At 38.2% G+C, this 27932-nt stretch overlaps 1 protein-coding gene across 3 annotated transcripts; it reads left to right on the forward strand.

Annotated features, from left to right (window-relative positions):
• On the forward strand, window positions 1–27932 carry MED8 (mediator complex subunit 8). 3 transcript variants are annotated; one of them, XM_083142349.1, is made up of 5 exons: window positions 1–153; window positions 9968–10140; window positions 15866–16111; window positions 20944–21181; window positions 27497–27932. In XM_083142349.1, the coding sequence occupies exons 2-5, from the start codon at window positions 9976–9978 to the stop codon at window positions 27574–27576; spliced, it is 729 nt and encodes a 242-aa protein (XP_082998475.1). In that variant the 5' UTR covers window positions 1–153; window positions 9968–9975; the 3' UTR covers window positions 27577–27932. The 3 variants fall into 3 exon arrangements, with proteins under 3 accessions (XP_082998475.1, XP_082998476.1, XP_082998477.1); XM_083142350.1 differs by having other exon boundaries at window positions 2–157; XM_083142351.1 differs by lacking the exon at window positions 1–153 and adding an exon at window positions 266–411.

Consider the following 27932-nt stretch of genomic DNA (forward strand, 5'->3'; position numbering starts at 1 on the left):
TCAACGAGAGCAAGAATAATATTATTTTTCACCGGGAGTGTGTTGTCCTTGGTTGTTGTCGAAATCGTAATTCCTAATTTCCTATGCGTAATTCGGACCAAAGATATTGTAAATAAACATATTGTGGCGGAAAGAAAACTCGAGCGTACAAACGTAGGTAAAAGATAACCTTGGGTAAAAGTAACCAACAAATGAAGTTGGCTAGGTTATTTTTTAATGAAATTTTGATGTATTTTAAAATATTAAACCACATATTAACCATAGAGTTATTCACAACTGTGCTAACTTCTCTTTGGACACAATTTAGAATATGTGTGGTGGATAGTAATACAATTTTAAGTGGAATGAATGTACTAAGACATTGTTGATTTCACTCCTTGATATTTTTCGAGGCATAAACTAATAACAACGGTAAAAGTTTCATACACCGGTGACACATTTCTTTATATTTACAGAAGAAACTACTTACGGAAATGAGTTTCTCAAAGGTTTCCAACGTTAGTCCAGGTATTTTCTTTCATCGTGGAATCTATTTGACCTGGAAATCATGTATTTTTCAATAGAAATATGTCACCGACGCACAATTACCATTGCTTTCCTACGTGAACCGGATGCTCTATACGTTGGATGACGTAACCCCCTTTCAGTGTTTCCGACACCTTTTTTTTAAAACTGCTTGCCTAACCTAACCTTATCGGAATGATTCCTGGGGCTATCCGTGAATGGTTCATGGGGCTATCCGTCAGCTACCCATGCATAATGTACAATTTGCACACGTGACGAACACGATAGTAGGTATTTTTCGGTGAAAAAGGTTGCAAACACTGATATTCGAAAACAAAAGAAGCGATATCATTCGCAAAGTAAGCGATATTGCACCGTTACATGCGTTCCATAGCACTTTAAAAAATGCGTTATTTTAGTAGAAAAATGTTTGTTTTCGTGTAAAAAGCATAATGGCACCTTGAACTATGTTCCGCAATACACATTTGGTAAGTACGAACCATGCAAAACACAAAATATCCAATTTTAATGTGTCTCCGATCTATGAAACTGGTAGCAATTACAACTAATGGGATTAGATTAAAATGTCAGTATCCGCCAAACGTCTGAAATTCCTTTATTTTCTTCTTTTTCACATTGGTACTTACGTATTCTGCATTGCTAAGGATTCTTGAAGGTGGCATTTCATTTTTTTTCACGACAATAAGTTCAATTTTCCACATATCTAGTAATTATTGTTCGTTCGTTTTTCGGTTGCATCATACACAATATGGCGGGCAAATCTTGAATAGCGTTGTCTATGATCACTGGGTGTGCAGTGTTTCCAACCTTCTTCACCGAAAGATACCTACTTTTGTGTTACTGATTTTGTATTTTTTTCGGGTTCGAAAACCCTACAAACCATGCACGGATAGCCCCACGAACCATGCACAGCAAGGTTCGGTTAGGTTAGGCAAACATAGTTAAAATTGTCATGTTCTTGCAAAAAAAAACTACGTGGTTGGAAACACTGACCGGGGGTTACATCATCAAAGGCATGCAAGATTTGGTTCACGTAGTAGAAGGAGATAGAGGCAACAGCTTTCATGCATTGGAGAGACATTAATCTTCAAAAATACATGATTTACCGGCGAAATAAATTAAGCGATGGGAAAAAACACTTCCACAACATTTCAAAAGTTTACGGAAAGTCAGTTAGGTAAGTACTTTCTCCTGTAAAATTGAAGAAATACGTTTTGCAGATACAAAAATTTTACCGGAATTAGGGATAAGAATTCATTAATTGAAGTGCTAGTAAAAATTACAACACAATCAATTAACAATTTATGACATAAATAGCATCATGCATTTTACTCCAATAATGGTACACTGAAATGTATTGAGTTAACATATAAAATACAATTCAGAGTGATTACTTGCACCAGGTGGTGAACCTAGCATTTTGTACTTTTTTTAGTATCATTATTCATCACTGTATGTTGTTTTCATTTACAAAACATACATATTCACTTGTAAGATATTTCTTTCTTTTTGTGCTGCTTCTTAGGTTCCATGCATCTACAAAACAAACTAAAAAGAAATATCCATGGCGTGTAAGTGAGGTAGTTGTGTAAACTGCATTCTATATCAATGATAATAATAATAACACTTTTCAATTTTTTCATGTTATGTTTTATGGTTTGTGTGAGTGATTTAACTTAGCTACAAAACACTGACAATGTATGAAATACAATAGCATAAGTACTTGATAAAAGAAATAAACTGGTGAAAATAGCTGAGTCTGCTACTCTCACCAAATGTCAGTAATCGCACCCCAATACAGGTATGTACAAACATACATTATTTGTTACATGATACAAATGTTGTAAAAAAGATGTGTATGCCAGGGCACGAAATTTCCGGTCGCCAGGTCGCCAAAAGTTTGGGGCTGGCGACTAAAATTTTGTTGTTTCAAATGTGTGTCAAACATGCCCGAACATCTCAATCCAACGTTCGTACATGGTTTTGGAAAGCGAGCCGATTGAAAACCCCGTGTTCACTCAACGCCGACCCCATCTTACAAATTTATTTAATGTAGCATACTATGTAGCTAAACATGAGAAGCCATTTAAAGACTTTGTAGATCTGCTGTGTTTGGCAGGAAAATTAAGTGTGAGTGTTCTACCTAAGTATGGCAATGAAAAGCAATGAGGAGAATTTATTCATTTCATAGCTGAAACTTTGAAGTTAGATCTAGTGGAGAAAATAAAGAAAAGTACATACATCAGCCTTCTGATGAATGAATCCACAGATAGATCATCAGTCGAGCATGCAAATGTGTACGTATGTTCGATACGTGTATGCAAATTATGGTCACATCAAAGAGGACCTTTTAGGAGTAATAGAGCTCACAAACTCTATTTCTGCTGGTTACTTCACAGCCATAAGTGATTACTTTGATAAGACAATAGGTTCAAATAAATACAGAAACAAGTATTACATTGTTGGCTTGGGTACTGATGGTGCAGCAAATATGGTCAGTCACAAATCAGGATTGGCTGTGCAAATGAAAGCTATTTGTAATAAAATGATAACTATTCACTGCCTTGCACATCGTTTGCAGTTAGCTGTATTGGAGTTAAATATCGTAGAGCAATTGATTCCGTGATTAGGAATATTTTTCAGTTTTATCATGGCTCTGCTAAAGACTTCACCTCTTGAGAGAAACGGCAGAAGTTATAGGAGAAGAAATTCTAAAACTGAGTGGTATCCACACTATTAGGTGGTTAGCCAATAAAGAAAGTGCTGTAAGAGATCTCTTGAAATTATGGAAAGCTGTTGTGACCAATCTTGAACAGGTGCTCCATAGAAAAGACAATGATGGCGCTAAAGCTAAGGGTTTGCTGAAAAGTTTGAAGCAATTTAAATTTGTTAAGCTTCTGTACTTCCTTTTGGATTTTTACAGGAAATTGAACCCTTTAAGCTTGGCACTACAAAATAAGAATCTTTTGATTTCATCTGTGAAAATAAGAATTGAACACTGTATTTCAGTTTTGGCTGACCTGGAATCTAATGTTGGACCAAGCGAACAAGATTTCTTGGACCATGTATCCATTTCAGGGAAGATCAGGGATGTGCAGCTCACAAACATTCAAAATGGAGAGCAAGAGTTTCAGACTGTTAGAGGAAACTTAATTAACAATGTGAAGGTGTACATCATAGAAAGATTGCTATCTATATCAACAGATGTGATTGCATCTCTGCATGTTTTCGACACCTTGGGTTGGCCTCCCAAAGAAAATATTCTTCAGTTTGGGATAGAAGAAATAAAGAAGCTCTACATGTACTTGAACCCGAACCTCTATAATGAGAAAATGGATGTTCTGTTAGCAGAGTGGACAGAATACAAACTTTTGTTTTCTTCTCTGACTTTGAATCAGACACTGGAGAAGATTCACAGTGAGGAGTGTTCAGCAAGATTCCCAAATTGTTCCAGATTTTGACATTTTCTGCTGTTCTACGAGTGAGCACAGCTTCATGTGAGAGAGGTTTCAGGTGTCACAACAGACTCAAGACTACTTACAGGAACTCTCTGATGACTGAGACACTGGATGATTTGCTCCCAGTTTCCGTAAATGGACCCCCCCCCCCCCTGTCAGTGTTTGACCCAGCAGCTGCGATTGATAAGTGGTACTTCAGTGTAGAACGACAGCGCTACACAAACATTATTTCCTAAGGCATGTTATTTTTAATAATTGCTCATATTTGTATTATTTATCAATATAAAATAGTGGCGACCAAAGACTTGAGTCCGGCGACTGACTTCAAACTTGAAATTTCATGCCCTGGTGTATACACATTTTCATAACAATTGCTCATTCTTCTGTGCAAGGAACCGATTTGTGTTGTGTGTGTGTGTACTGTACATATACACTGTGTGTCTGGCTTAATGAAAAGTGTAAATATGTGAGACTTGCCATAAGGCTTGGTTAGTCTTCGATGTACATCCCTTCAAAGTCCATACACTTAGTGACATGCCTGTACAATTGCTGGATGCTCCTGCGGATATCTTCTTTTGGGATTGTGTTTAGGTGCCTCGTCACAGCTTTTTCAATTTCCAAAATGGTGTCAAAACGTTGTCCCTTCAGGTGGGATTTCAATTTGGGGAATAAAATGTATAGTCAGCCAGTGCCAGGTCTGGTGAATAAGGCAGTTTGTTTTACACAATCACTTGTTTCCGTGCCAAAAATTGTCGGACAATAATTGCCTTGTGGCTTGGCGCATTGACGTGCTGTAGGAACCAAGCACCGGATTCAATCAGCTCTGGTCTCCAGCTGCATTCAGCAATCAACCTCAGTGACTATGCCGGTTTTTGTTCAGTTTTTGTCTAACTTTTTCAACATTACCGCCAGTTTGAATGCTGGAGGGACAGGGTCCGTTGTCATCTAACCCACCCTCGATTTTGCAAGGTTTTTTTTTTATGATGATTATGTGTTGCTAAGTGTGAAGAAAGAAATTGTGGAGCGCAGAAAGAAGCATTTAGTACTGTACAGCCGTTCATAGTTGAGATATAGCCGTTTGAAGTTGCGAGGTGGAAGTCTACTTGTGGCCATGTTAGTTACGTAGCACCCGTACTGATCGATGTATGTAAAAGTTGGTTTTTCAGTACTGTACCCCAACAAATGTCATGAAAATTGCTGTCAAAATTTCCCGCCGATTCTGGGCTCTGCCCCTGGGGTAATTAACCTACCGCCTGCAACCCCTATCGTGGCCACACCTCCGCTCCGGCTACCTGCCTGTCTCTATAGAGTTCCTTAGGAAGGCATGTTAGTAACTGCCCGGACCAACCTGCCCAACACTATTTTCTGCACTGAAACATTATAAGGGTACCAAAAAATTATACCTCATAAGTAGAGATATGTTGAAAACGAATGTTGCGAAGGCCAGGGGGGAGGGATTAGATTAATTTAAAGTCAATTTAATTTTGCCTATTTTGCCTATTTCATACGATATTGCCTATATTATTTCATCGATGCCAGATATTGCCTATTTTAGGCATTTTCTTTAAAATTGGGAGAAAATTGCAGAGGAAATTCATGTTTCATTTCCCGAAGTTGACGCTTTTAATTTCCAATGCTAAGAAAATATTCCTCAAAGCACCATCCTGGGTTCTTTTGTTTAAAGAAACAGCCCTGAACTTGCTTTGCCTCCACAGCCAATACTAACTAGATGAGGTACTTGGATATCTGCTGCAGTAAATTACGCGACCAACTATCGGAAGGTGGCTGAAATAATTAATTCCCTATCTGAAGATGATGCAACATCAATTCGCGTAACACAGCGTCTTTTGAACAATTCTGTTGTGCGAAACGACTTAGGATTCATCACCACCCATTATTGAAATTTGCCAGACACAATAACATTACTGGAAGAGAGAAGTGAAACACTGATAAATTCTATGGACCATTTTCATTCGGCAGTTGACCAAATTTGTGCTGTACCAGGTGCTAAAGGTCAGGCTGTTCGTGAGAAATGTCAGCGAGTTATTGCAGCTAATAAGGACTTGGACTAATTAAGGGAAATTCAACAAGTTCTGAAAGATGAAAATATACAAACTGAGTTAGATAGATCCACATGTTCTCGCGTGCTTTAAGTATGCTTCGGTAACATCTGTGGAGGTTGAAAGATCTTTTTTAATTCTAAAAAATGCGTTGTCCGATCGCAGACATAACTTGTCGGTTGATCACCTGAAGAATTACCTTGCTGTGATGTGCAACCGCAATTAATGCTTCTTATTCAGAGACTGCCAAACCGTACAGTACAAACTTGAATTGCATTTAAACAGTTTCTTAGTTCGAACTGCTGTGTGGAATATATAGTGTACATTTTTTAACTGAAATAACCCTGTGTGCAGTGATAAAGTGTATATTTAAATAATTTGCATACTGGTTGGAAGTAGCCAACAATTTCTTTTGTCAGACTATTGTGTGTACAATGGAAAATTTTGGGCTGATGTGACTCCTGTTTGCAGTGATTTATTAAGTACAATATTGGACTGCTGTCTTTAATGATGAGCTCCTGGTTTATTTTAAGCAACTATAAGGAATGTACTGGTATGTTTCTATATTTTTTAAACACGTATTTCTTTTTGTATGTCTACCTTCATTATTTTGAGTTAAATTTCATTGCCTTTTTTATTGCCTATTTGTATTTTAATGCCTATTTTACTGCCTATCTTGAAAATTATAAGTGCTGATTTGCCTGCCTATTTTATATGTTTTTAGTGCCTAAACATCCGGTCTCTACTCATAAGGTAACTTACCTCTTTATCCGTAGACCAGGCATTTGCGGATTGAAGTTAAAGTTGAGTAAGTCGTATGTTCAAAGTCATTGTTGTCCTTTTCCACAGAATACTACACTCCCCGTACGTTTCATCATATAACAAGTCGCAAATTATCCCATCCCACAAGTCATTCAGAAAATACAACCCTCCCCTTTACGACCTGCCAAAAAAAATGTGCACGATGTTCCAGAAGAAAACGTATTTACTATTTACACATGCTGAGGATACCGTTCAACAATATGTTGAATGATATTCCTCATCGCGTCTCGCAATAACATATCACAAATTATCCCATTCCACAAGTCAATCATAAGAAGAAGAAGAGAATGTGTAGATGTGCGCGTGAGACATGAATCCATGATGAAAGCCCTGGAAAATCGTTTGAACGTCACGTAGGTAAGGAATGTAAATATTTAAAAAATGTAAGTTTCGTAGCAAGTAGAACTCCAAAAATTACTTTCCGCGCTCCAAAATTTCTTTCTTCACACTTAGCAACACATAATCTTCATTATAATAAAAAAAACCTTGCGAAATTGAGGGTGGGTTAGATGACCACGGAGTCGAGGGGCAACCCTCCCTGGGATCATCCACCTGACCATCATGAAATCAACAATGTCAAATGAAAATATTGGAAGCAGTTTTTAGCATTTCAATGGTTTCTGAAGAGATTTTACTGAGTTTTACACAAAATTTAATTGCCACTCTTTGTTCTGTTTTCAAATGCATGATGAGGGTACAAAACACTACACTAGTTTAAAAGCTGTAACTCACTCAATATTGCACCAAATCAGACACCAATTTCACTACATGTGACACTATGTAATACATGTACCAAATACCACATCGTAGCATTTATCTTGTTACAATGTTCCCAGTCTAAATACTAAGTAGGCACACTGTGTATAATTGTAATACACACACAGTATAGCCAATAGACACCAGACACCCCTGTGCTCCAAGTGAAATTGCCCACTATGACATCAACAGATCTGTTGATGCACTTGTGCCTTCACTTATATAACATTAGTCACATAACATTAGAATACTCTAGAATCCTTTGCTATTACAATGAGTAAATGGAGAAAGTTGTGTGGTTTCGAAGAATGGGGAATGATTGCTAGGACCCATAAATTCAGACATTCACTGTTAGTGATGTCATTGTCAAGTGGAAATGTCATGGAAGCATTGAATCCAAACATTGCATCGGTAGCCCAAGACACTAACTGATCGAGACTGGTGAACTGTGAAGTATGTTGTATTGTGAAAGTAAAAATAAAGAAAGCCACATTAGCAATTAATTGCTTTTTTCCTTTGCTTCGGTAATTTAAAATCTCAAGCAATGGGTTTTCAATTTTTTTCAATATTACCCTTGTGTAATTTATGAAATATTCAAGATTTAATTTTAAGAGTGAAAATAATTTTTAGGTCATTTTAAAGAAAATTAAGGTCATTCTATAAGCCATTTTTAAACATTTAATAGGTCATGGTACATGATCTGGCATGTCAGATGGTTGATGCTTGACAACTGATATTTGCCAGAGTGTATTGTCTTGACGATGAAATTTGACAGTGGCGGAGTAATGCTGTTTTTTCCTGTTTTGGACTTGGGTCGTTAGTTTTCATCGATGGGCCGATGACCTCTGATGTGTACCAATACATTTTAGACAATATCATGCTTCCCACACTGTGGCAACAGTTTGGAATTGGAAATTTTCGGTATCAACATGATAATGCTCCTGCCCACCCAGCAAAGTCAATTGCATCGTGGTTTGAAGAAAATCAGGTTGAGTGTTTTAACTGCCCAAAGCCCCACTTAAGCCCAATAGAACATCTTTAGGATGGAGCATCAGTTGCATGCCAGACCCATTCGACCAACAAACACACATCATCTGTTCACCATGTTACAAGAAGAATGGAAACATTCCGCCATTAGTTTACCAGGACTTATACTGCTCACAATTCAAACTGGCAGCTGGGAACAGAGATGTCCAGCCTCCGGAGGCCAGGCCTCAGCCTCGGTCTCCAGGACTATTGCGAGGACGGAGGCCGAAATGGAGTTCGGCAGCGGAGGCCATGTGAGGATGGAGGCTGGGCCTCGCAAGCATATCAAATAAACAGCTTTCCATACACGATAGCAGAATCCGATCTCACTTCCAATGGATTGGATCTGGAATTATTATGAAGTTCGGAGCCAAAGATGTCCAAACTCCGGAAGCCGGACCTCATGAGGCCCAGCCTCGGCCTCCAGAAGCCTAGCGAGGCTGAAGCCAAGTTGGAGTTCAGAAGGCCCTGTGAGGCCGGAGACAAAAAATGGAGTTTGGAGGCTGGGGCCATGTGAGGCCGACCTCGAGCTTGGAGGCTGAGGCCATGTAAGGCCGGAGGCTGACCTTGAGCTTGGAGTCTAAGCCCCTGTGAGGCCGGAGGCCAAGATGGAGTTCGAAGACTGAGGCTGTGTGATGCCAGAGGTTGACCTTCAACTCGGAGACTGGGAAACAACGAATCAGCGATCAGTTAAATTCTCTTCGACTGTCATTGGTCATTTTCGAGAGACAAGGCACTGAAAGTTCCTGATGGGACAAAACAAATGAGCGTCGGATACACAGAATGTTGCCAAACGTACTGTACAACGGGAGAGAGAGAGAGAGAGAGTTGATCAGCACAGTTACTGGATAAAAGTTGCACAATAGTTCACTGAAAATTAGTTCACAAAACACTGTACAAACAAGCCAATAAGAACAACTGACAAAAGCAGATGTACGCTTGGCAAGGTGGTAACAGGAAAGTGATGTTACCCCTACAGCTCTTACTTTGTAACTGAGGTTGTTGACACTCATTGAGGCAACCCCCCCCCCCCCCCAAGATGATTGGTGGACAGATGGAGCTATGTAGCAAAAAGTATGTCAGCTGCCAGTTGGGCCTGCGATCAGTATAGTGGCGAGCCTACCACAAAGGTTAAACGTAATAACAGTAAACATGACCATGGTGCATTCGGAACCAACAGCAATGAGTGTCTGGTGACTTTTGGCTACATATAATATATTCAATCCTTTAGACTTTCTTTCTAATTGGTATAACTCTGTAACATGTAGAACCTTTAAGGGACATCCTCCATGTACTTGCTAATTGTTGTTGTTGTTTCAGATATCAAGATGCAGAGGGAAGAGAAGCAACTGGACTCAGCTTTGGAAGTTCTCATTCAAAAAGTCAATGATCTCAAGAGTTCTATAGCTGGAATGTTGCTCAAATTAGAACGTGAATATGATACATTGAACTGGCCGACATTTTTAGATAACTTCGCACTTATATCAGGACAGGTGAGCATTTCATGGGACTCTTAGCCCAGAACACTAACCTTATTTTACCTATAGTGGTTACTAACCATGAGCAAAACTGACTCGTCCTCTATTATTAATGTTTTTAAGCAAAGAATTTACTAAAATTTTATATTTTTGTATGTTTATTCATAATTTATTGATGTAAAACATATTAATTAACTAATATTTATTAATGACAATGATAATTATTATATAAAAGTTGTTACATAAATGAATATAAAAGAATGAAGAAGAGATTAGTTTTACGTTCAGGTGCATGTTGGACAAATTTTGGTTTGATGTTAACTGGAAATAATTTTGTTGTACTTGCCACAGTATGTAGTTTTGCATATTATTTTTGAGTAGTGGTACAGCCTGCAGTACTTCCTATCTCCTTTCCGAGTATTGTTTGCAGTTGTTTTCCTAGAATTTTAAAAATTATCTGAAGACTTTATCTGGCTGTAGATCAGTGTTTCTTGTATGTCCAGGTTTAATGTACTGGGTGAGGCAAAAGTCAGGCACCACCCTTTAAACTTATTTACACGTGTATAATTCACGTGCGTGTATAATGTGCACCCTGGTTTTTGATAGGGAAAATTGATTTGGTGTTTTAATTTCACGTTATGCACAGTAAGGCTAATCGGGACTGTACCTATAGTTTAACGTGGGATCCGAACCACTATGTGCCTGGATAGGGAGAAGTGACAAACAATTATATCTCGTATATAATGCACAGTACAATCCAGTTTCAAGAAATGGCTTTCTTAGTTGTAGGTTGTAAAGCTGTTGCTATGCCGATAAACAGTGAATGACATCATTCCTATTCAATGAGTCACCTGTTGCTATGTGAACCAAGAGGAGAACATTACATTAGAAAGTGAAAAATTGTGACACATGGCCTTTAAACTTTTATAAGTGGTTTTGCTCAGTTCCTCTTTAAAACTTCAAAGTATATACTTTTTGTATGACTAACGACACATTTATAGGAGACACATTCAGGACCCTCAAACTAGCACTTAGCAGCACAAGGTTTCTTCCATTAAGGCATTTATGCACTCCATATATGTCATATTATTTGGCCAGTAATGCATGTTAATTATATTCTTTTCCCTTATCTTTATTTAATACAAAGTACCATAAAAATCAGAACCTTCCTTCATTTTGTAATGAGTTTATTTCAACCGCATCGCAAATAAGTGTCGCCATCTTGAATGGAATAATGTTACCGTATTCAGAAACTGCGGAATTCAAGCTTTACAATGATATATAACATGATGGGTTCCGTAAACATTAAAAAAAAATCCCTGCATAATGCGCACCACACTTTTTGGGGGCAAAAATTTGGGGAAAAAGCACATTATACATGAGTAAATACGGTAATTTGAAAATGGGTTGAAGGAAGATGATGAAACCCAGGAAATGGGGAAGGGGGCACACCAGATGGGGCTAGTATGCATCATGGCGGCTATCTTGGAGTTGCCTCCAGATTTTCAAATGGGAAGGGGGTCAAGTGACACATCATTTAACATGTGCATTTTCTCAGATATAAGAATATGTAGTTATTTTTCCCATAACTTTATTTGGTGAGGATATTTTTAGAGTTGAAGTTCACATTTTGCATCCTACAAGAAGTGCTCTATGTGTTGCCCATTCTGTGCCACACAAAATGCAAAGTGTTTCCTCCAGTCCTTGTGGACACGCAATGACACTGCAGGGTCCACAGAGACACACACTTGCTGGATCCGTTGCTGGAGATGTCAAAGATCATTGATTTTATGTTGATAAACCATGGCTTTAAGATGGCCCCAAAGGTCTGGAGAACAGGGTGGCCACTCGTTTGGTCCTCCGACCAATCCAGTGACCGGGAAACTGTTCATCCAACCACTATCTGACACATATCACGTAGTGTGGAAGTGCACCGTCCTGTTGGAAATAAGCTGGAAATTCGCCTTCCGGGTGAAGGGAACACCTCTTCCTTGAATGTCCCCATTCAAGTTTCCATGGATGAAGACAGGTCCCACAATTCGGGTGTTCCATATGCCACACGACACCATAGGGATCTGTCCACAATAGGTTGGTATCTGACCAATAATGATGATCCTGTTTATTTACCTCACCGTTCACAAAGAATACGGGAACATGGGATCCTCATTGCACTGAGCCAAAGCCCGGTATGCACACACTACCTGCCTGTCTGGGTCATCCTCAGTTAAGAACTGCTGCATTTAAATTTTGTAGGGGTGCCACTTGTTCGTATGCAACACCCGGAGAAAGGATCTCTGACTGACTTCTGACACTGTTGCCAAACGTTGGGTACTGTGTTTCGAGCTCTTGGTCACGGATGAAATCCTCTGCTACGACCCTGGCACTACACTCTCAACTTAACACAACACTTTCAATCTGTTCTTGGAGGGTTTTAGCCATGCTACATCTCCTGGAATAAATAAACAACAACCCACTACATTGCGTCAAATGTGAACTTCAACTGTGAAAATATCCTCACCAAATAAAGTTAGGGAAAATATTACTGCATGTTCTTATTTTTGAGAAAACACACATATTAAATGATGTGTCACTTGACCCCCTTACTATTTGAAAATCTGGAGGTAATTCCAAGATGGCCACCATGACGTATACTAGCTCGATCTGGTGTGTTTCCTTCCCATTACCCATATCCTGAGTTTTGTCGTCCTCCATCAAGCCGTTTTCAAATTGAAAGGGTAGTGCCAGACTTTTGCCTCATCCTGTATATATATTTTTCTCTTTTTTTTATACATTGATTTGTTTAAGATGGTTTGATTTTTGAAATAAAGTCATTTTTACCTTCCAGTTCTTTGTCAGGAACCATAATGTGAGCTTGATCTCGAATTCTTCTCCTTTTTCTGGCTCACAACATTTTACCCATTTCCTTTTCTTTCCCTTTCCTGATTTTCTATCCATCTTTCTGGTATTTAATAAAGCAGGTGTTGGCTGCTGACCAGTCTTATCTTTCTTTCTTTCTTAACTTCATGTTGTAGCCATTTGACTGATCTTCACACATTTGCTCAATTGATTGAGTTGGTGTTTTAAGTCTACTTTATGCACAGTAAAGCTAATTGGGACTGGGTCTACAGTTTAAAGTAGGATCCAAACAACTATTTGCCTTCCAAACAACCGAAGCATATTCAAGTTTCGATCTAACAAACGCAACAAGAAAATTTTCCTCCTTCTGAGTTGTTTGCCCATTCTCATTATGAATCCTAAATTTCTATAGGCTTCGCTGAGGATGCGCGCAATATAAGATTGAAAGCTTAATGAATGGTGAAAAGTGACTCCAAGATCGGTAATGGTATTTGCTCTTAGAATTTCCACACCAGAGATGTTACATGAGTATTATATTGGACACCTGTTACGTGTTAATGACACTACTTTACATTTATTAATATTAAGACTACCTTTATTATTTTTGCACCAATTAAGTTGTTCTTGCAAATTGGTTACAGTTATCGTTGTTTATGATTTTTTTTAAATATTTTTACATTGTCAGCAAATATAAGTTTTTCTGAGTTTGTGAGCACATTGAATGACAATTTAATATAATAAGGGGCCAAGGTTCGATCTTTGTTGGACCCCAGAGCTAGCTGTGTAATAAGAAGATCTGTGGCCTTGTTACATGACATATTGTCGGCAATTGTGTAGGTACGAAGTGAGTAGTCATATAAGTGGAGGTGAAAGGCTTATTGGTTAGTTTCAGCATTAAGGTGTGAACCATATCAGAGCCCTTCGGAAAGTCGGTATATAGAATGTGAACTTTGTTTTTTATTATCTACTAGATGCAATATAATCTGTTAGTTCAACAAGGTTGGTGACAGTTGAGCACATTCGTACAAATCCATGCTGCTGAGTGGAGAGGTTAGGTCTAACATGAGAATACATATATATGTTTGTATATTATTTTCTCTAGAAGTTTTGCAGGAGCCGATATCTTTGCAATTGGCCTGAAATTACATTCTGCCGTATTAGCAGCTTTCGGAATCTGGCTGATTTCAGTTATTTTCCAACTTGCAGGAAATTTTGATGTAAATTTAATTTGAAAATTTTAGGTCCAAAAATTTTTCAGTCAACAGATACAGATTCTGGTTTAATTTTAAAATACAGCTAAATGGGAAGTTTCCTTTTGGTGCATATGCACAGAGGCAACCTGGAGCAACTCTGTCAGCCATTGTGCCAGCACACATGCCACATGGACAAGCAGAGAAAGAACAAAGAAATGGCACTTGTGCTGCCATCAAGTTGGCAAATTATGAACTAGAATCTTCATATGTTTGCAGCACAACAACAATGAACGACATAAAAACAGGACCATATTTTCACTAGCACTAAAGCACTGAGAACATGTATATACGCTCTGCATGCTGAAATGGCTAACTGTTGAATAAATCTTTACAGATTGTCTTTCCATTATACAGGGTACACACAAAAGAATGGCGTGGTTTCAAAAGTTAATGAAAAAAATATTTCACACCTTACATATGCACAACATGTACTGTCAGTGGCTGTAACTGTCCAAGTTTCTCATGAGCTACCATGCTTCTTATGCTTACTCCAGGGCCGGACATGGGGCCATCTGTTACGTTTTAAAGTGTCCAGATCTGTGATTACAGTGTTGAGCCAGCCCTTACACCAAAACACAAAGTGTAAAGGCATGACTTTTCAAAGGAGATGCAGTTGAAAATTGAAAAAGATGGTTTCGTAGAGAGACTGACGTTCTCCCTTGAAGCCACAGTGGTTTGATTGATTTGGTGTGTTATGTCCACTTTATGCACATTAAGGCTAATCGGGACTAAACCTACAGTTTAAAGTGGGATCCAAACCAGTATGTGCCTCTACCAGGTATCGAACCCTTAATTACAAGGTGACGACGACACCACTGTGCCATCAGGGAGGCCCAAAGCCACAATGGTAAAGTGAACAGACCCAATGTCCATATCTGGGGAACTGAGTAAACACATACACAGGGAAAAAACCTTCTCCCTTGGCAACCCCATTTGCTGGATCTTACACCATGCGATTTTTTTTTTTTTTAAAGACATTGTTTATGTACTACCAATGCCCACATTCGTCCATAAACTTTGTGATCGGATAATGCATGCATTGCAAGCTATTACAGGGAGCATGCTACACTGAGTCAGGGATGAGTTTGATTACCATGTGGATGTGTGTTGTGTGATCCAGGGTGCACACATTGAAGGATTGTAATTAATGCATAAGGAAATTGGACAGTTTCCGCCGCTGGTGTTGTATATTGTGTCCGTGTAAGGTGAGCAATATTTTTTTATTATTAACTTTTGAAACCACACCATTCTTCAGGCATTGTGTATGCCCTGTATTAAAAATTTTGAGAAAGATTCATGTAAAATGCTTGATATATAGGGGGAATGAAGTTCTAGCCAATAGTTGGATGAATTATACCTAATGGCATTATGAAATGCATGTGTATAATATGAGTCAGAAATAAGGAAAGTAATTTCTTAGAAAGAATTCAATGTTGTCTACTGTTCCCTTTGCTTCTTCAGACCCTGTGTTGGACTTTTTCTGAATGATAGAAATTGTTGAGAGACACTGAAACACATTTTGTGTTGAATCAAGTATTTGTCTTGCTTTATGTAAGTATGCATCATTAACTTTTCTTTGATATTCACCAATATTGTTAGATTTATTGACTTGTTTATTTGTTTTCTTGTAGCTGTGCGCATTGTCTAAAGTCCTGCGTAATGAGAAAACACCCATCCTGAGGAACTTGGTGGTCCTTCCACTACACCTGAGTCCTGACAGGGATGAAGAGCTTGTTCGGATGACCGAGAATAGGGTGAATACCTTTGCCCATGATCTGGTTCCTGACTATCTCCGAACAAAGCCCGACCCTGAAGCCGAGCATAAGATGTTGCAGCTGGAGCAGAAAGCAGCCAACATAAGTCAGGATAATATGCAGGTAACCTGATTTGATGTTAAAACTATGAATTTTCATCACTGTAAGCTGGGTGAATGTAATGTCTGGAATATGGATTTGTAGGTGCTTAAAAGAAACACTTCCAATAAAGCCCCTATCACACGGAACTGGATATCTAGTTAGTTGGCGATGAACTAACTTTCTGGGTAGTAATCATGGCCGCCTGGCTGACTGCTTGACTGGTTTTGAGGAATAGGACATGTTCTAATTGCTACTAACTTTCTTCTACTAGATTCTGTGGAACAGCCAATCAGAGCAAAGTTTGGCTATGTGAAGATAATCTGTGAGTTTGTAAAGTAGCCTTTTTTTGTCTGTGGCTTCCGAGTGCATACAACACGAAAGGCAAGTTTACAATTGAAAACTAAAATATTCATCCATACGTGTATAGTAAACGTTGTAAAGTACGTATTTTATCAGCGCCATTCTTCTCTACCTAAAACCATTTAATGCGATGCGATATTCCTCTCGGTTGGATAGTTATCGTATTTTAAAAGTGTGAAGTGATACGTTTACATCTCGCGCGGCCGCCATTATGGAAACGAAAGACTATCGACAAGTACGGTATAACAAGTACCGTGTGAGGCGAAAACTAGCAAATGGGTAGCCAGTCCTGCGTCAACTAGAGCATTCCAAATAGAAATCCAGTTCCGTGTGATAGGGGCTTTAGTCCGTGCACACTTATCAACTTCATATTTTTTTTTATTCTCTTCAACTTTTCTTATTTTTGTATCATTTTCGTCTTATTTCGGCTAATTATAAATATGATGATGATGAACATGATTGATTTGGTTTATGTTACTTAGCTTTCCTGCCACTTTTGGCTAAACGTAAAGATGAGCATGAGTGATAACCAGAGTTGGCAAGTAATTTACTAGTAATATACGGCATGTAGAAAACCAGTTTTTTACATAGACGTAAAAACTATTTTTTTTTACTCCCAAGCCCTTCAATTAATCTGTCCCATCCCTAGTAAATACATATCTTCATATGATGTTAAAATCAGTGTTACCTTGTATTATCTCAAAATTAACGGTTCTTGTATTGCAGCAAGTCATTTTTATAGACACCACTTCTTCGTGCTATTATTAGTCTATGTGGGCTATTGGCAATCATGTCGGTTCCTGAAAAATATTTTTTTTTTGCAATATGGAATTAGAGCCGGTTAGAACTAGCTCGTAGGGTGTCTGACTGCCATGCGGGAGACCCAAGTACGATTCGTGGGGTGGGTGTTCTGAGGTCGGAATTTTACTGGCCTAGTCTCTGCCCTAGGGCTCACCCAGCCTCAAATCAATGTGTACTTGGGGGCAACCCTGGAGGGTAAAGGTGGCTGGAGCATGGTGTTGATCACATCACCTCCAAAATGGCTGAGATCGAGAATATGTACCCCCACATCCCCTAAATGTGTCTTCAAGATATGGTGCTGCATGCAGGGTAAACCTTACCTTTGACCTTACATAATATGAAATGTTTATTTGGGGCAGAGTCTATATATAGATTGTAGCTTCATTTTGCAGCCAATCTTTTTATAGTTAGTTTTTGCATTATTTACGATGACACGAATTTGCAGTTGCATCCGTATATAGATGATTTTTGTTTGGTTGTACTTCCCGCAGGGAAGAGGTTAAACACCAAAGCGCTACTCCTCTTTTAAAATAATGTATCCTGAAATTCCATAGCCACTTACGGCACTACTAACTAGATGGAGTATGTAGGTGAATATGAACGAGTATTATGCTGAAAATATACACTGTTCTAGATTCTAAGCATGCATCCTCAATTGAATCTGCAAAAATGGTTGTCAGTAATACAAATTTGAGGAATGACTTAATCTACATTCAACATATCTTTTCCATGGATTGCTAAAGCAGTCAAAAATATTCACGACTCTCTTTCTGGAAGTTTTGAAATTGTAAATAAGACTTGAATTATTGTGAACGGCAAGTTGCAATTGTGGTTAAAATAAAGGTGGAGTCTATTTTCCAAGAATCCTGGGTATGAAGAGATTTAGAAGCTTCATGTAGTTTTGTGTGGTGATTCAAATGTGAATATAAACTTGAACTTAACTCCAAAAGGCATTGCATATTTTAAATATACTCCCATTACTTCATCAGGGTTGCTACCCATCTGGAAAACAGGGAAATGTCGGAATTTGGTTTGTCAGGGAAACGTCAGGGAATTTTACAGATCGTCTGGAATTTACGTGCATTTTGGAGTCTGCAAGATAAAAAGTTGCAAAATGAACAAGCAGTTCACTTCCACTTCGAAAAAAGATTCAGTTTAGAAACTTGTTTCTTTCGTTCTTATGATTCTCAGTCTTGTGCAAAATTATGATTCCTTCGAATACTAGATATTAGAAAGAATATCAAATTAAAACTTATAGTCCAGATATCTGATTGATAAATAAAGTACATTGACAATATGATCATAATTATTGGAAAGTTTGGTGAAGATGAGGTTATCATCTATTATTTTATAGATCTTAGTCTTGTTGGCATTTTCTATAGAATTCCTATATGCAACAAAAATTTCTCCAGATGTTGTGTACTTATAAATAATGTAAGCAAAAAAGCAGCATTTTGTACGACACTATAAATCTGCTAGAGAATGAAAAATTGTGTGTAGTTTATGAACTTTTCCTGTTGTTTTTATATTGTGCACATCTGTTAATGGTGAAATAATGTACCTCTGTTACCTTAGCTGAAGGCTAGATGCATGTGATTTCTAGCACCCAATACATTTGGTGCCGATTGTAATTTTACATTTTACTCTTCGAATTTTCACGTGTTCTTGAGTGTGTAGAATGAAATTTGCTTAAAAAAAAAAAAGTTGAAAAACATGAGGTTCAAAAGCAAAAATCCTGATGATAAAAATGTCTGGAAAAATGTCATTTTTGGACTGGAAAACCTGAAAATGTAAGGGAATTTCATAATCAAAAAATCTTAGCAACCCTGATCATGCTATGTTGTACACAGTTTCAGTCAATATAAATCTATGTTTATGGACAACAGAAAGAGATTCATGTTTCAGCATTTCAACAAAAGTTTGACAATCCATTGTTTTGGTAACAAAATAAAGCATATTTTGTATTTGAATTTTGCATTACAATTAATTTCATGTGAGCCCACTGCACTTTATTTAACTAGGTGAGCTGCTTGCTTAATGAAAAATTGCCATTTTTCACAATTAAAAGTCCATTGCTAATTCCATAGTTTGATTAAAATACAACTAAATATATATTTGCATATCTAACACTTTTAGCACATGTAAACCCATTCCCTGTTGATTACTTTCAATTCACTCTTGAGAGAGCCAAGTAGCAAAAGAAAGCAGGAATTGAAAAATAACAGGCACTTTAGGCAAATTATGTAAATTAGAATCTCAACATCAAAATAGTAATTTATATGCACTATAATGCATGCCTGGAAGGTTATGTTTTTATTTAAAAGATGCAAAAATTATGACATGATGTGGGCTGAATCTTGACAGAGTCCAAAAGAAAAGAAAGGAATTGCTTCTTTTCATACCGTTTCGAGTTAATAGTTGTTCAAGCATTTAACACATTTCATGTAAAGCTTTGGGAAAACATGCTGCTTTCCACAAACATTCGTTTGTAGTTTTATATGTACAGTGTAGAGCCACGGTGGTGTAGTCGGTAAGGCATCTGACTGACTGCCATGCGAGAGACCTGGGTTCGATTCTGAGGTCAGATTTTTCTCGCCTTGTCCCCACGTAAAGTGGTTCTAGGGCTTACCCAGCCTCAAATCGATGGGTACCTTGGGGTAACTCTGTGTGGGGGGAAGGCAGCTGGAGTGTGGTGCTGATCACATCACCTCCAAAGTGGCTGAGATCGAGAATGTGTCTCCATGGCATGGTGCTATATGTATGGGGGAGGACTTTACCTTTTACCTTTATGTACAGGGTGCGACAGTGTTCATAGCATATTTTGAGTAGGAAATGACAATGAAGCTGGCAACAATGTCGATATGATGACATTCCATGGCTAGCTCAGTTCAGGGATCTGTACTATTCAGACTTCTTGTGCTGTTTTCTTAAGTAAGAAGTATTCCAAACACATCCTGCCACAATCTTAGAACTGAAGAATCACCTGAGAGATGTCATTATAAGTATCCCAACTAACATGTTAGAATGAGTAATGATAGTGTTCAATGCCACTTGGAAGAATGTGTGGTGTGCTACGGTAAAAATTTACCAGGGGTCGTATTCAAACATTAACTGGTAAATGGCATTCCTTTGTGTGCAATTAGGCACTCATGTCATTCAATAAAAATACTTTTTTCGTCATATAATTGCAACTTTAAATTATGCTATGAATGATACCACACCCTGTACATTATTTTTGTGATGCATTTTGATTATTGGGGTGTAAGGGGTGATTTTCCACGTAGTAAACCCAACTGTCAACCTCACTTCCACGTTAGTACACCCTGGACTGCGTTTTGCAGACGAACGAGGCTCTGGCGACTGGCACTCTGGCCAGTATAATTTTATGTGTGTTGTCCTGTTTTTTGTCCTTGTGTGTGCTGAGTGCCCCTTTACAGCCTCAGCTTTTAACGAAAGTCAGAACATTTTAAGCTTTTAAGATTTTACTTATGCAACGTTTCAGTTGTTCTTTGTTAAGATAAGGGGCTGGACCCCGTATAATGTGACGGGTGCAAAATAGCCTAAGTGCTGATGCACCCAAAATTTTAAAATCAAATCAAATCAAATCATTTTGATTATTAATCAATGCATTTATTACATGTAATTTTTAATGCTGTTGCTAACGTTTCAATGTGCATTCTTAATGTCAACAGAAACAGGTGAATGCGATGAATAAGGTAGTGACCCATGTGATGGACATTGTCGGCAGAGCAAGAGAGGAGTGGGAGAGTGATGCAAGTGGAAGAACGGGAGCAGCGCAGACGTCCTCCGTATCGGACACCTCAATGCTGGTGGCAGCCATTGGAATGGGGAAGGGACTGAAAATGGTGCCAGGAAGGCCAGGCCCACCACCAAACCAGATGGCAGGCAATCAACAGCAAGCACAGCAAAGTAAGTATTTCAGTCTTCTGAAAAAAAAAGGCTTGCAGTTCTTGATATGTTCACTTGCACATCTTCTTGAAGCGTAGAATAAGTTGAATTGCAATTATCAAGTTATTTCTCTTACATTGGTGGGTATTAGAGGTAATTGTCAAACAGGTACCCATATTTCATTATTTTAACTTTGCAACCAAGTTCTGCAGCTTCATGGTTGCTGCTTCAGGCATAGTTGAGACATTTCTTCTTTTTACCATACGAGGTAACAGGGAACAAGCTTCGTGTTATCAAGCCCACCATCGGTGCATGGCATTCCTCATACCATCCCTTCCATCAAGAAGAGGTACAGGACCTCCCCGATGCCACAATGGTTGTGTCGTTGCCTTTTAATGAAGGAGTCCTGGGTTCGATACCACCCCATAGAGGCACATAGTGGTTCGGATCCCACTTTAAACTGTAGGTCCAGTACCCATTAGCCTTCCTGTGCATAAAGTGGACTTAAAACACCAATTCAATCAATCAATCAAGAAGAGGTACTTTTACCTTCACTTTGAATTTGACACAACAGTCTCACCCATGACCATTTCACTTTGAATTTGACACAACAGTCTCACCCACGAACATTTCACTTTGAATTTGACACAACAGTCTCACCCATGACCATTTCACTTTGAATTTGACACAACAATCTCACCCATGACCATTTCACTTTGAATTTGACACAACAGTCTCACCCATGACCATTTCACTTTGAATTTGACACAACAATCTCACCCATGACCATTTCACTTTGAATTTGACACAACAGTCTCACCCATGACCATTTCACTTTGAATTTGACACAACAGTCTCACCCACGAACATTTCACTTTGAATTTGACACAACAGTCTCACCCATGACCATTTCACTTTGAATTTGACACAACAGTCTCACCCATGACCATTTCACTTTGAATTTGACACAACAATCTCACCCATGACCATTTCACTTTGAATTTGACACAACAGTCTCACCCATGACCATTTCACTTTGAATTTGACACAACAGTCTCACCCATGACCATTTCACTTTGAATTTGATACAACAATCTCACCCATGACCATTTCACTTTGAATTTGACACAACAGTCTCACCCATGACCATTTCACTTTGAATTTGACACAACAATCTCACCCATGACCATTTCACTTTGAATTTGACACAACAGTCTCACCCATGAACATTTCACTTTGAATTTGACACAACAATCTCACCCATGAACATTTCACTTTGAATTTGACACAACAGTCTCACCCATGAACATTTCACTTTGAATTTGACACAACAATCTCACCCATGAACATTTCACTTTGAATTTGACACAACAGTCTCACCCATGACCATTTCACTTTGAATTTGACACAACAATCTCACCCATGACCATTTCACTTTGAATTTGACACAACAGTCTCACCCATGACCATTTCACCTTGAATTTGACACAACAGTCTCACCCATGAACATTTCACTTTGAATTTGACACAACAGTCTCACCCATGACCATTTCACTTTGAATTTGACACAACAGTCTCACCCATGAACATTTCACTTTGAATTTGACACAACAGTCTCACCCATGAACATTTCACTTTGAATTTGACACTACAGTCTCACCCATGACCATTTCACTTTGAATTTGACACAGCAGTCTCACCCATGAACATTTCACTTTGAATTTGACACAACAGTCTCACCCATGACCATTTGCTGCAAGGGCTAGTGTCATGTATGTAATATAATATTATTTTCAGATGTGCCAATATTACTTTCCTCAGAAAACTTTTAATCTTTCCAACTGTTTATCATATCATTATCCATATTGTAGGGATGTGCCGAAGCCGATTACAGATGTATGAAAATCGGCAGAAATTGACGTATCGGCATCAGCAAAAATCTGATATTTAAACTGGTACAGATGATACTAGTGTTTTACCGTCTAATATAAGTTTTATATTTTAGATTTGTAAGATTTATTGAAAATTAGGTTATGATTCTTCATCATTGTAGAGTGTTTGTAATAAATGATTGCAAACTCTTATTCAGAGGATCAACCTACCTCAAAATCAGAAATAAAACAATACATTGCTGAACCAACTATTCCACGTGACCAGGATCCGCTGTTGTATTGGAAATTCAAAAGTGAGTATCCAAACCTGAAGCAAGTGGTAAGAAAATACTTGAGCATACCTGCTGCATCAGTATTCAGTGTTGCTGGACAGATTTGCGATAAGAGAGGAAGTAGGTTACTTCCAGAAGTGCTTCAAAACCCCGTGTTTCTGAAGTTGAATATGCCACCATTAAATTTACAACATTAAGAACAGGAATTCATTTTGCATTTCAAAGAACTGCTTGTGTACTAATGTTAAATATCTTGAGAATCTATGTTCTTCTTAAAGGTTCACATAACCACTTTTTGTAGATGCAAATGTACATTTGCATCTCTTGAGAATATATATGTATATACAGCGCATTCGGTTTAGCCTGAGCTCTGGCATGCGCAAAGCAGGAAAGGTTTGTCATTTGCAGAAGATGTCACATGACTCATGGGAGCAGTGTTGCAATTCGCGGAAGTTACAATTCTACTAGACATGAAACTGCAAAGGCTATATGCTGTTGTCTCATAAAAAAAAATAAGAAAAAAATATTTACGAATCTAAAGTAGGACTCTGTCCTTCATGATGATCATGAAATTCGTCAATTGTTCTACGAATAACAAACTTGTCAAATTCGTCCACATCACTTTAAATTTCTTTCTTCTGCGTGGTTTGCTAGTCATTACTAGTCTCTTCCCAGTTACTTTGTTGCGATCATTTTCGTATTAGATGCATTTCGAAGTACTTAATGACACGTCAGTAGAATGCTTTTGCACTTGCATAACATTGAATGCAAAAGCACTGTCAGCTTCTTTCTTCATAAACTGATGTACGTTAAATAATTATCTCTACTCTGACTGTGAATCACTTTGCATTCTCCAATATTTTTTCCAGTTTTCACCCCAGCTTCCGTTGAATAAAAACACCCTTCAACACAAGTCAACAGGTTATCACTAGTGATAACAGGATCTGCCCCCCCTCCCTGCTTGGAGAGCAAGAGGGGGAAGGGAGAATGCCTCTTTCGCCGAGGGGTCTTAATCAATGGGGGTTTCACTGACAAGAAGAATCCTCTGTCATTCTTTTCCTTGAATTATCACCTTCTCAAACTGTTATTTTAAAAAAAAGAAACTAAATGCAAGTACCGAACACCCCTAGCAATAAGCTCTAAAGTCATATTATCGATGTAGGTAATTGTTAAGGTGGTTAGCAACTCTGCTCTCAGTGGAACTCTCGCATCGTCAAGCTGGCGGCAGGCTTCTGCACAGCTGAAGGTCAGAGCTCAAGCTAAATCGAATTGCCTGTACATATGATATGCAATAGAAATGCACGTAGCAAATTTATTTTTGTCATGCTGAAAATAAATATCGTCATTGGTATCGGTTCCAAAAATTATCGGTATCGGTAATTTTTCAGATTCGTCACATCCCTACCATATTGGAAGGTGGTAACAGTGTTTTAAGAAAAGTTTTTAGCTTTTTGAGTAGAGCTGGCACCTTACATTGCTAAGGAAGTTTTTAGTGTCTGCTTTCCTTTTTAATGTGTTGTGTATGACCTGTGCAAGTCACTTTACAACCTTGCACTTTTGAGTTTCTTTTAACTTTAAGGTAAGAGTTTTAGACGAGAGGATTTGTCATCCTACATTTTGCAAAATGGCCATATGTGACGATGCATCCACAATTTTCATTCAATTCAGGGTCTTATTTTAATTTCGTCTCGTTATGAAACACAATTTTTAGGATGTTTTAAGAGACCACAAAATGTTGGCACACACTGTTTCTTCAGCTAATAACGAACACTATTGTAACTACTTATACTCCATTGAACATTCTGTGCACATGTATGCATCCGTGTGAATTCATCTTTAATGATGATTTTTATGTAATAATTGCTGTATTTTCATGAATCCATAGTGAACGTATTTCAGACCTAAATAATCAGATACAGGTTGACAAACTTTCAGTGATTTTTGTTCCCATCCTAGTTTTGTGTATTATTATTGTGTAAACATATCTTAACAGTTGTTAAGATCAGAAAGTTACAAAAAGAGTATTTTAAGTTAATGCTATTGTCACATAATGCTGTTAAGTTTGTTGAAATTATACATTGATAAGTTTGTGATTTTTTTCATCCACAGTGTAATATTAGGATGTGTGTAGCCAAAGTCAAATCCATTTTTTTTACTATTACGTGGAGGGCAATGAAAGTAGATTATACACAGGCCATGCAAACACCCTATTCACAGTGCAGAACGGTTATTTTGACAAAATCCTGTTTCCCTGCTGGCCGTTTCAGGGGCAAGGGATTCTGTGGTTGCCGCTCGTTGCCTAAGGCAACAGTAGATGTAATCAGCTGTTTGACTGCAAGTTTCTTCGTAGGTAAATGCAACAACAGCAGGTCACTGCCATAAAGATGAATCATGCACCTGAAGTTAGCTTGGCTTGACTAATTGGCATATCCAGGATGAAAAATGGAAATGAACAATGCATATTTGTTACAAGCAGCATTTAGTGATCCAGATTAATTCAGTGCAATTCAACATTATTAACTCATATCTTGTGGGTGTGCGAATTACTCACAATTACATTCTTAAAAAATATTTAAAAAATACTAAACTTATTGTATTTATGATTAGTGAATATGTATCATTTCCAAACAACGTTTCAGGAATCAACTGTTCCCTTCATCAGGTTCTAACTTGACTAGCGAGATCACTTCATAGCCATGTCAAATTGAATCCAAATCAAGGAAAAAGGATATAGGAATAACTATGGTAGAAAAGGAATTCTAAAAACTTGCCAATCCTGTTAAAACTTCCCTCACTACCATCCTATCATAAAACCATACAAGTTAAAAAGTCAATCTTAAAAGAACATTTCGACTTGAAAAGTTAAAAGACGCACGCTAATTCACTTTCGCCCGAGAAGGATCCGGATCCGGCTATGACGTGGCTATGAAGCGATCTCGCTAGTTGAGATAAAACCTGATGAAGGGAACAGTTGATTCCTGAAACGTTGTTTGGAAATAGTACATAATCACTAGTCGTAAGTACAAGAAGTTTAGTACGAGGTGCATTCAAGTTCAAGGTCTCCTATGTTTTCTTTCATAAACAACTTACACAACAGAGATGAAACTTCATTCACTTCTCAACATAGTCTCCCTCTAGACGTACACACTTTTCGCAACGTCGACGCCATGATTGCATGACTGCCGCGAACACTTCTTTAGGGGTCTGCTTGCCCCACTGGAAAATTGCTGATGCAATAGCAGCACGAGAGGAAAATGTGCGGCCCCAACGTTGGGAAAAGCCAAAAATCACTAGGTGCAAGGTCAGGGGAGTATGGATGGAGCATGTGATTTACTTCAAATTTGCTTTCCATGAAGAGCGGCTGAAGAATGGCCACCCAGTGAGGAGGTGTGTTGTCCTGATGAAAGAAGACAGCTTCAGCCATTTCCGGCCGGTTCTTTCGCAATGCTGGAAGCAACTCTGTCCTCAAATCAGTTCCATAGGTTGTACACATCATTGTGGTACCCTTAGGATAGCATTGAGTGAGTATAATGCCTTCGCTGTCCCAAAACATCCCTTTTCTCAGCAATGGAGTAACTGGCGTCTGGTTCGTGGGCCTTTGGTTTTTCATACGACGTTCGACATTCCTTGAACTATCAGACCCACGAATGCACATTGCTCACTTCCATGACACCACCACAGCATGTCTCAGTCAATTTAAGATGAATATCGATGGTAAACAAAATTGATAATAACATGCTGTTCTTTCGATTCAAGTGATGTCATTTCCAGTATCAAAAACATGTCCGTCGTTAGATAGCGCCACTAGCTTCCTATGGGCCGTTTCCTGCTGTCATCTGGCCTCATCAACCTTGAAGAATGGATGCTTCTTCTCAAACAACTCTCACGTTTATAACTGCTTCTAGTAATGAAGACAAAATAGGAGACCTTAGAACTTGAATGCACCTCGTATTTTTTAAATATATTTTTTTAAGAATGCTTATTATTCTCAACATTATTATTATGAAATTTCTTCTTTTATAATAATTTCAGATAAATGTTTGAGCATGCAAGTTAAATGGAAAGGAATATTAGTCAACCAACTGTTTTTGCATGGTATAAATTTCATTGCGAGGCTTTGAGAAAACTTCCTTCTATTTTTAACATCATACTTTTTTTTTTTTGCTTTACAGTGGGTTCAATGAACAAAGCACCCAGTGCCATCAAGACAAATATCAAGGCTGCTGCCCAAGTCCATCCGTATGCAAGGTGATTGGTTGTCACCAGAGCAAGATGCTGAGAAGAAGCAAGACTCCTATTGAATGTTGTCTATGACAGGTGCATTTGTAGAATATTCCACGTTATTGTCATGAACTTGGACTAGAGATGCTGAAAACAAAAGTCACAGTGATTCATGTGCGTGTGCATGGACTGTGAATACCACAGAAGGAATGTTCTTTGTGGTTTTTATATTTATATACTTCTTTAAATTATGAATAAGACATTTATCAAAAGTAATTAAGAGTTTTTGTCTCTTTGCAAATCCATTCAGTACAATGTATACATTGTAATTTCTCTTTGGAACATTCCATCAGTTGAAACCTGACCATTTTAAATTATCTGCATGAA

Source organism: Lepisma saccharinum, chromosome 21 (genome assembly GCF_977018435.1).
Source record: "Lepisma saccharinum chromosome 21, izLepSacc3.1, whole genome shotgun sequence".
Taxonomy (NCBI): Eukaryota; Metazoa; Arthropoda; class Insecta; order Zygentoma; family Lepismatidae; genus Lepisma; species Lepisma saccharinum.